Source organism: Bidens hawaiensis, unplaced genomic scaffold (assembly GCF_021521415.1).
Source record: "Bidens hawaiensis isolate Kalapana, Puna unplaced genomic scaffold, B.hawaiensis_p1.1 tig00043544_1, whole genome shotgun sequence".
Classification (NCBI taxonomy): Eukaryota; Viridiplantae; Streptophyta; class Magnoliopsida; order Asterales; family Asteraceae; genus Bidens; species Bidens hawaiensis.
This window is the reverse complement of record NW_027505842.1, coordinates 6162-16760: the sequence shown is the minus strand read 5'-3', so window position 1 is coordinate 16760 and position 10599 is coordinate 6162. Positions and strand designations below refer to the sequence as shown.

The window sequence follows — 10599 nt, the reverse complement described above, 5'->3', positions numbered from 1 at the left end:
GCCCATCTGGCTCTGCCAGCGTTCTCAGAGTTTATTAACAGGGTGAACTTTTGGATTTAAGCGAAAAGGTGGCTGGTTTCTGTGCAGACGTTCATGCGTAAAGGGTTTAGTTTTAAGGTGTCCCGCGGGGATTCTTCCCGCAGGTGTCGCTCATAACTCCTTTTTATTTGATGCGGGTAGGTGCGTAACCTTCTCGAAGTCAGGGACGTTGAGTTTCATTTGTAGATTCTCCATGAGGTCTTGGTATTTCAACATAGTGATCAGTTATGTTGAAGTCAATTCCATCTTGGAGCTTCAAACAAACTAGCTCTCAATGTTCCCTTTTTCCGCGCGCGCATAAATGATTTGGGTCTTAATTAGGAAATTAGGATATTGTTTGAACATAGTTTTACTTATTGATTATTGAAGAGGTATGCAACCCATTAGACAGAAACGACATAAAATTAAGTTGTCATGAAAACACAACAAAAAACCTGTGCGCGTGGCGCATATAACATATGCCCGCGCTGATCCTAACATGGCGCGCATCGCATCCGCGCATGGCGCATATAACATATGCCCGCGCTGATCCTAACATGGCGCGCATCACATCAGCGCATTTCGCATATAACATATGCCCGCGCTGATCCTAACATGGCGCGCATCGCATCCGCGCATGGCGCATATAACATATGCCCGCGCTGATCCTAACATGGCGCGCATCACATCAGCGCATGGCGCATATAACATATGCCCGCGCTGATCCTAACATGGCGCGCATCACATCCGCGCATGGCGCATATAACATATGCCCGCGCTGATCCTAACATGGCGCGCATCACATCAGCGCATGGCGCATATAACATATGCCCGCGCTGATCCTAACATGGCGCGCACAATATTCACAATCACCTAATAATTAGGTTGGTTACTTGGTTTATGGGATTGGGAAATTACCGGGTGTCACAGGCTGGGTTTCGGGTCAAGATTTAAAACCTTAAAACCCGAAGAATCCGACCCGAAAAACCCGAAACCCGAAAAACGAACCCGAAGAACACCCCTAGAAAGCAGGATGAACTTTCTACAAAATTAAAATTTTTATCTCTATTATGAAATATTGTATTCGATAACCGCCCTCCACAACATCTCACTCAAAGCATACTTGTTCTACATCATCCACTCTAACCAATAACTGATTACATAATCCAGTTACGTTTAAATCAAATGCGTTGTGCTCCCGAGTCTCATTTAAAGAGGGGATGAGAAAAAAATGAAAAGAAAATGTGAAGGAATAATTTTTAAGAGATTTTTGAATGATGAGAGGGGAGGGGAGGAGAGAGAAAAAACTAGAAAATTTAAGTTCATACTTATCCTTCCAAATTAGAGATTATGAGAGAAAATGTGTGTGTATAACATTAACTACCTATTAACTCCTAAATTTTTTTTCTTTCATTTTTATTAAACTCAGGAACATAAAATGAAGTAACACATTTTTCTCCCCCTCTCTTTCAATTCTCTTCCCTTTCTTTTCTCTTCTTAAATGAAACTCGGGAACACAGTGTTACACTCGATTCGTTTTTGCCTTTGATTCAGTTTGTTTGAAATTGTATATTAGGCACCTCTACAACAAGTCATTATTTAAAAAAAATACAATTTATAGGCATTTTAAACAACTTATGGGGTGTTTGGGATTGCTTATTTTTATCAACTTATAACTTATAAACTTATTGAAAAGTAAGGTGTTTGGGATTGCTTATATTGTGAGAGGAAAAGTTTCATAAGTTACACTTTTGTAACTTATTAACTTAATGAAAAATTATAAGAAGGTAAAATAAGGAATCACAAACACCCTCTTAATATTTTTCTTTTAATACAAAAATATAAGTTTAATTATATTTCTATAAATTGTGACTTTAATACATGAAAATTAGGTGAGGCTATCACTATATAAATTATCTTAAGAGAAATTTGCACAATGATCGTTTAGGTTTGACCACATTACAAGTTTGGTCTCTAGATTATATATATTGCAAACTTAGTCCAATCATTTGTTAGACGGTTGCATGTTTAATCCCAATTTTAACCAGATTAGTAACTAATGAAACATTAATGTTATGGAGGGCAGTCTGTCTTTTCAAATTTGAAACCTCAATAAAATACTCTCTCCCTATCTATCCCCCCCTTTTCTCTGTCTCTCCTTTTATCCACACTCTCCTCTCGATTTAAATGATATGTTTTAAACAAATAAATAAATTAGAAATGCACCCTCAACTCTATAAACTAATTGAGATTCACTGTAAGAATTAATTGTGCAACCTTCTTATAAATGTATGGACCAAGTTTGCAAATTTTATAATATGGGGACCAAACTTGCAGCATGGTCAAACCACAAGGACAATTTGCATAGTTTGTTTCCTTCTTTAATGACTAGAAAAATATAATCATGTTTAAAGCATGTAACTTAGCCACGAAAGTGAAATCAAACTAATGGTGTCAACAGGAACACACCTTCATATCCTCAATGAAAGAAGGGAAGCTTCCAATGGACACGAAAACCATAAACCCTGTAATAAAACCACCACAAGCACCTCGTGCTTGAATCGCTGTGTACCTAGTTCCGACATCGTAAAAGATTGTACCAACACATAAGGAAACAACTGAATAAACAATCAGCCTTAGCCAGTAATATCCAATGTCGCGACACATGTTTACAAATGACCTTCGTGTCAGTGTTGTGAGTTGCTTCGACCACCTCGCTTGGTTCATTTTGATCACACTTGTTTCAGGTAAATTCTTGATCAGCAATAAAAGTCATGTTAGATTTGCAAAAACGGGAAACTAACTGACATTTAGAATTTGAAAAACATACAAATTCCGTAATCCTTTTCATCCGCAATTCAACTTTCTTTGCGTATTTTGACCATTTATACTTCTCCGTTAATGTCGTTTTGATCTTGGAGACTGAAAACCTTTTACAGGCATCTGATCCTTTCTGTTCATCCTAAATTGAACAACAATTTATATCGTGATTCAGACATTTTTTTTCATAAGTTAATTATTATTATTATTATTATTATTATTATTATTATTATTTAAGAAAACAGGTTACTTTAGAAATACATGATGACAAATGGATGAATGTAAGGCAAACTTCAAATCTATTAGGCTTAACATAGTGTGCGACATGTGAGGGGCGACTGGGGAGATTTTGGAAGAACCCCCCCTCCCCCGGGGTGATATTGGGGTGAAATGGGGCAGGGGCGGGTGGGTCTTGTCGCCAGAAGAAGTAAAAGAATATTATTATTTTATTAATAATACCGTTGGCAACGATCAAAAATAAAAAAAAATTAATTAAAACAATATATATAGATATAAACATACACATTCTTCTCCATTTCATATTAATTTTATAGACAACTCATAATCAAATTCTTCAAAAAATCTAGCAAAATGACTCCTAGAAACAACCCGAACTCACCGCTACCATGAGAGAAATCATCAAACAAAACGAAAAGATTGCCGTGGAACTCATCGCTACCATGAGAGAACCAACAGACAACACGAAAAGATTGCCGCTATATTAAAATTGCGGGAAATAAGTAAAGACTACGAATTCCTCAAGGCGGCCGGGTTACACGAAGAGGCCGCATTATTAGAACGATGGCGAATTAAAAAAATGCACGAATATTATGAATATTATTTTTTTTAGTTATGTATTTTTTTAGTTATGTATTTTTTTAGTTATGTTTTTTTTTGTATTTCTTTTTAATTTTAATACATTTTTGTTTAATTATTTAATAGAAAAAGACACCGTGAGCCCAGTTTGTAGCCCTATACCATTACATCCAAAAAAAAAATTCTCACCCTTTGGTGACTGGGCGGCACATGTTGGAATTCGCCCGAATTTATAGCCTATCTACTACACATAGCCTTATAGCCGCTATCTATATAAGACCAGGGACAACGGTAGATGGTTTTCATTGTTTTATCAACGTTCATACCTAAAATCATCATATCTCCTTCACTTCACCATCTCTCACCTCTTAAAATATCTAAACCAACCCGCTGAAGAAGCTCTAAAATACTTTAAATTTTAAGAGCATGCAAATCAATATAATAAGACATATCTCTAGAAATTCTTTAGAGATATGTATCATATGCATTAAAGGATTAAAAACATACGTACATAATGTCTTGTGGACTCTTTTAAGGTGGCTGTTACGGCATCAAAATCCGTATTGATACAACGTAGGAAGTGGTCTGATGGATTCCTCTTGATTGGACATGGAAACCCCGATTCTGCAAAGTACTGTATAAAAATAATTCTATCATATAGATAACTAAAATTATATAATATAAATAAATGTCAACAATTATTATTGTAACACATGCTGTTGTTAGGGATTTCTAAAATCTTTTGTTTGGGATTTCTGTAATGGTATATCTTAGGAAAATCTAAAAGTCGTGAAACACTTTTAGATCAAAACTATTTGTTGCTTCCCAAATGTTTAAACCGGATAAAACTCAGATTGAATGCAAGAATCAGTATGGAGATTGAGAGAGTTTTGAACCAGAGAAATATCATATGATTAAACTACGTTATTATTAGGGTTTGGAAACAGGGATGATGATTTTGCAGTTATCATAACAGTTAAACTAATAACTGAAACTACGCTCCTCTGATTTTATTAAACTTTGTAACGAAAATTAATTAATTAATTTTGTTAAACTTTATTTATTAAACTTTGAAAGTACGCTCCTCTGAGTTTAATGATGCATTACAGTTAACTTGATCAACAAGTTAATCCCCAATTACACTAAAATCACTAACACATGTACCGTGATAGCATCTCTCGCGTCTCCAAAATAGACCTTTTCACCGCCTGACAAAAGCAAAAGATCATCAAACAGTGCAAAAACTTCGCTGCTCGGTTGATGAATGGAAGAAATCACGGTTCGACCGTCACGAGCCAAGGCTTTTAAAGCTTGAACCACAAAAAAGGCTGATGCACTATCGAGTCCGGTTGTTGGTTCATCCCACAAGATACGTGGTCGTACAAGGATTTCGAGCGCGATGCTTAATCGTTTCTTTTCTCCTCCACTAATGCCCCTCAAATGCCAGTTTCCGATCAAGCTATCACTGCAATCCTCTAAACCCATCTCCATTATTGTTCCTTCAATAATATCGTTCACTTCTTTGTTGGTAAATGTGGTTGGAAGCCTCAAATAAGCAGAGTAAGTAATTGTTTCTCTAACGGTAAGTGTTCCCATTAGGACATCTTCTTGTGTCACGTAAGCCTGACACATTTAAAATATGGCTTAATTTTATTATATATATAATTATATCATATCTAGGATATATGTGTGTATATATAAATTGATTATAACTTTTTATTTAATTATTCTTATTATAATTAATTGATAAGTTGTCATTATATATTTCATAAGAACATACAAATTTTCAATGAAACAACAGTCACTGTTGTATAAGTTTGTATGGAAAATATCCATTCTAATAATTTGCGATAAACTAGCATGGTGAGAAACTTACGAGTGCCAGATGATCCATAGTCTAGTGACAAAAATCATCCCGAAAAGATGTTTAGGAATTCAGACGGGGTTCATATGTTGCTAAAATTCTTAGAAAGATATTTCAGTAATATATAATTAAATATGGATTTTGTAGGAAATAATTGTAATACAGATTGACATATAGTAATCAAGTTGTACACATGTCAATCACTTACGACAACGCCATTGCCATTGCTTAGCCGTTTCTTCTTGCCATTTAGAAGAATATCACCGGTCATTACAACGTTCTTTGATAATCTCCCAGCTAAGGAATCAAGAAGGGTGGACTTGCGGGACCCAGAAGGACCCATAATGGCCATGATTCGACCGGGTTCAGCAAACCCGCTGATCTGATGAAGCAATCTTTTAGCGTGACCATGACCGAAGTTGGGTAGCACCACCATTAAATCTTTCCACACTAAATAAGTTGCTCGTGCTCTCATACTTGTGCTGCCAGCGTCATCATTATCCGCCATTTGATTACCGTGGTTAGGTAGTCTGCTGCTACTCCCGAAAGCTTCTATCTCCATAGATGTTTCAAATGTGGTTTGCATTTAGTTTTGGAGAGAACAAATGTGGGAGAATTGAATAGTAATAAATACTGCTCAACAAATATTCATGAGCATTTGAGTTTGCATTTAGTCTCTTGGGACCGATGCAACTTGAAGGATTTCATAGTCCATATATTTCAAATGGTTACAACTCTGAAAATAACATATGAGATTGAATACTAAATGTAATATATATATATATATATATATATATATATATATATATATATATATATATATATAGGGTGTGGTTAATGTACTCTAATATACTATCATACAATACGTACGAGAGCATCTGGAGAGTACAATAGAACGCGGTGGCAAAGTTGTAATTAAAAGGAAATTGACAACATACCGGTTATCAAAAGGGCAGTTCCGTCCAGATAATATTTCAATTTAACCTCCACTCTGCGAATCAGTTCTCCAGTTTCCCCCAAATTAGTTATCAAACACCCCCAATTTGTTCGTAAATACGTTTTTGAAGTAAACGGAGTACCTCGAAAAACCATGGAGTTGAATGCGAGCTCGGCCAGAAATCCTAATTCAACGAAGCTTGTTGTTAAGGATAAAGAACGAAGGTCGAAAGCGATCAACGACAGACATCAAAACCTACAAAAATCAGGTAATACATTTCTAATTTGTTATCCTAGAACGTATATTGAATTAGGTGTGAATTTGTTTGTTGTTTTGATTTGTAACAACAAACAAATTAGCATAAGCTATTACTAAATTTTTTTGATTTTGAAACAGAACGTGTTTAATGTTCAATTTTGTTTAGTAAAAAAGAGGGTGGTTAATGTGAATTATCAGCAGAACGTGTTAGAACGTATAAAAATGCATAGGTGTTTAAAGCTTGGAATAATAGAGGTTGAAATCATGAGAACGTATTAAGCTGTTACTAATTAGGTGTGAATTTGTTTGTTGTTTTGATTTGTAACAACAAAAAAATTAGCATAAGATGTTACTAAGATTTTTTTTGATTAGAAACACTGATCATATTTTTTTGTAATGAAGATGTTGAAAAGAAAAAAAGAAATGAAGAACCAAGTGAGGAAAATGAGCATGAACGTGCAAATAAGAAAGTTAGAACAAAACAAGCCGAAGAAAGAAATTCAGACTCCGACTTTGAAACACCAATCAAATCATTTAAATTCAAAAACAAAAAGGTGGAACACAAGTAACATGATAAAAAGAAAAAAAAAGGAAAATCAGAAGCCGAGTTTCACAATTCTGATTCAGACTTTGAAAACCAAAGGAAAAAGCCAAAAGGCCAAACCTTCAAACATCACGTTGTTGAAAACCTTTTCAAGAATAGGTAGATACAAAGCTTTGGATGAGCTGTGCACCAGGTAATATTTATGAAGCAATTAAAGTGATGAATGAAAAAGAAAAAAAATGGATTGAAGAAATAGGATTTGGGTCACTGTTAACAATGAAGATTACCTCAATACCTGGTCGATTAGCATATTGGTTGGTTATGAATTATGATCCTGATCTGAATGAATTAAATATGGGAAACCATATTGTTAAGACAACACCACAATTTGTTCATGAGGCTTTTGGGATACCAATTGGTGAAGAAACAGTGGTAGAAAAAAACAGACCAAGATTGGGCTCAAGCATTTGTGCAGACATGTTTATAAATCAATTTGACCATTCAAGGATAAGTACTCAAAACGTCTTGGATAGAATGAAAAAACATAATGTAAAAAGAGATGAGTTTAAACTGAATTTCCTTGTGTTCAACACATTCATTGGGTTGATAAAAAAATCAACAACAATCAATTTAATGTTCGTCGGATCGATTGATGACTTTTCAAAAATCTCAAATATGAATTGGTGTAGCTACATGATTCATAATTTGAAGAGATCAAAAAATGAATGGAAAGGTATAAAAAATGGAAAACAAGAACAATTCAATGGTCCGACAACATTGCTTGCAGTGATTTACACACACGAGTATCAGAAACGTCATGGAGCATTTGAGAAGCCAATCAGAACACCAACAATTAGTTACATTACCACATCAACTCTTGTGAGCATGGATAGCTACGTGTATAATAATGGTCCATTAACTGATACTGAGGAGGACAACGAAGACTCAAGTAAGTAACTATAGCTTTCTAATTTTAAAAATATGACTACTAATGCTATAATAATTTAATCTTTAAAAATACCTAAACAGTGAATCATGGTCCTTCAAATATTGAACCAACTGAAAAGGGTAAGATCCTGATGATTACTGCATCTGCAATGAAAAAGTGAGTGAACATAGAACAAGCCATGTTCAATTAGTGCAAAAAATGTGACTGAAGTGGATAATGCTATGATGAACACTGCTGCTGCAAACGAGAATGAAATAGTTGAAATTGATCATGGTAAGTAAGTATAACTTTATAATGTTAAAAATATTACTACTGATGCTATATTAATTTTATCATTGAAAAAACCAAAAACAGTGAACGATAGTCCATCAAATATTGAACCAACTGAAAAAGGTAAGGTTCTGATTATCACTGGAGCTTGCAATGAAAAATAAATAAAAAATGACCAAGTAAGTGAACGTGCGGCAAGCAGTGTTCAAAGAGGTGGGAAAAATGAGACTGAAGAGGATAATGGTATGTTGAACACTAGTGATGGCAAGAATAATGAAAAAGAAGAAAATGAATCTGCCAAAGAAAAAAAACAAAATGAAAAAAAATATGAAGATTATTTCCAGATGCCTATAGGAACAGCAACTCAAGAAATAATAGACTACTACAATACCCAACCTAAGTTTTCTGACTTGTCTGCATATATGCCAAAAGAACGTTTCACCAAAGAGGAAGAGGTAACAGTTCTAAACATACAAAAACATATTTTTGTAAAAATATTAACAAAAATATTTATTGCAGAATTGGAATAAAGAAATGGACAACAAGTTAGAAGAATTTGATAAAATTGTCTCTGAAATCAATGAGTTGGTAAAGAGAGGTCAAGAAAAACATGGAACAAACATATGGTTATTTGATTGGTGTTGTGCTTAGGAAGCTAAATTCTATCAAAAAGGTTGTTCAAAAGAAACACCATTTGGATCTCATTCTGAAGGAGGAAGTCTAAATGAATTAGTTAAACACTTTTTTTTTTTAATTTAATTGTATAATACAATACATAACCAACACCCCTGAATAAAATTATAGTTGAAGCAGTTGATCTTTCAATAAATCAAAACAAAGCTGGTTTGGAGTCATGGTATGCTAACAAGGAAGACAATGAAGGTAAAACTAGAACGTTCTAATACGTTTTAATACGTTTTAGACCTTTACATTTTAATTGTTTTTATTTATTATGTAATTATATCAAAAATATGTGAGCCAAGACAATGAGGTAGAAAATGATGTTCAGAATCAAGATGTGAGCACCACAAATAAGAGCCTTAACCGTGAGAAAGATGTTGAGAATCAATTTGAAGTAACCAATGGGCAAGGGGTAATTCAAGGTAAAAAAACAATCTTCTTTATGCATTCTTATACTTTTTATACATATACTTTCTTATACTGTCACACCCTCAAAATCCACTAACGGAGTTTTACCGTCAGAGGGTGTGAACTAACAGGATCGGAATCATTAGTTATAATCAAACCATAAAAACGTTTAAATGAAAATAAGTACGGAAGCGTAAAAACCAAAAGATAAAAGTTGCGTCACGCAGGACGACTTAAAACCCCATAACAACAGTTTAAAATCAGTTTGCATAAACAAAAGCGTTTTCAAGTAATGCATGATCCTATACCGCGTGCCCGCCTCGGCTACTTGAGAATAACATACTAAAAGTGTCAACACGAGGTTGGTGAGTTCACAAGTTTATATAAAATAAATCGTTTAACGTTTTGCGTTCAGTGTTTTGCGTTACCAGATAGTGTTAAATCAATTATATATCGATAGGTAGCTAGCCTATACAACAAGTATTACTAAGTGTTCGACACCGAAGCTGACTGTTTATCAAGTGCCTTGCCACCAGGTCATCCAGACCATGGTAATGTGTTAGCCAAAATTACACCCACTCGACCTCCAGTCGAGTTTAGCGTTGGGTGGGGTTTGTCAAACCCAGTAGTACTACTCAACAGTGACTCGCTATTATCCAAATATTAACCGGTTCGATGTGTAGGACTTCAGTTGTTTCGTTTGCCACTTAGCCTTTACAAGTGATATATAATTTACTAACAAAATCTGAAATGCGTTTTCGGAATATGTTATCTCCCCCAAGTGAAAAGCGTTTAAAACAGTTTAAAGGGTTAAGTGAAACTCACTGTTTGCGAAGAATTCCCAAAATAAATCACCAAGTGATGCGCGTCACAGAAAACTCTCTCTAGCGTTCTTCCTAGCACCTTAATCTTCAATCAAACTTGAACAATCTTGATTGTATGTGTGTGTATGATGGCCGATCGCAAGGAAGACAAGGGGGGGGGGGGCTGCCGTCGGTTTGGGAGAGAAAGAGAGAAGAGAGTTTAGGGTTTAG

At 34.9% G+C, this 10599-nt stretch overlaps 1 protein-coding gene across 1 annotated transcript; it reads right to left on the bottom strand.

The window, feature by feature from the left end:
• Positions 1 to 2259: 2259 nt before the first annotated feature.
• On the bottom strand, positions 2260 to 6080 carry LOC143615568 (ABC transporter G family member 15-like). Its single transcript, XM_077088669.1, has 6 exons — positions 5727 to 6080; positions 4819 to 5277; positions 4166 to 4288; positions 2849 to 2980; positions 2488 to 2772; positions 2260 to 2406 (listed from the first exon to the last, which is right to left on the bottom strand). The coding sequence occupies exons 1-6, from the start codon at positions 6078 to 6080 to the stop codon at positions 2260 to 2262; spliced, it is 1500 nt and encodes a 499-aa protein (XP_076944784.1).
• Positions 6081 to 10599: the final 4519 nt, after the last annotated feature.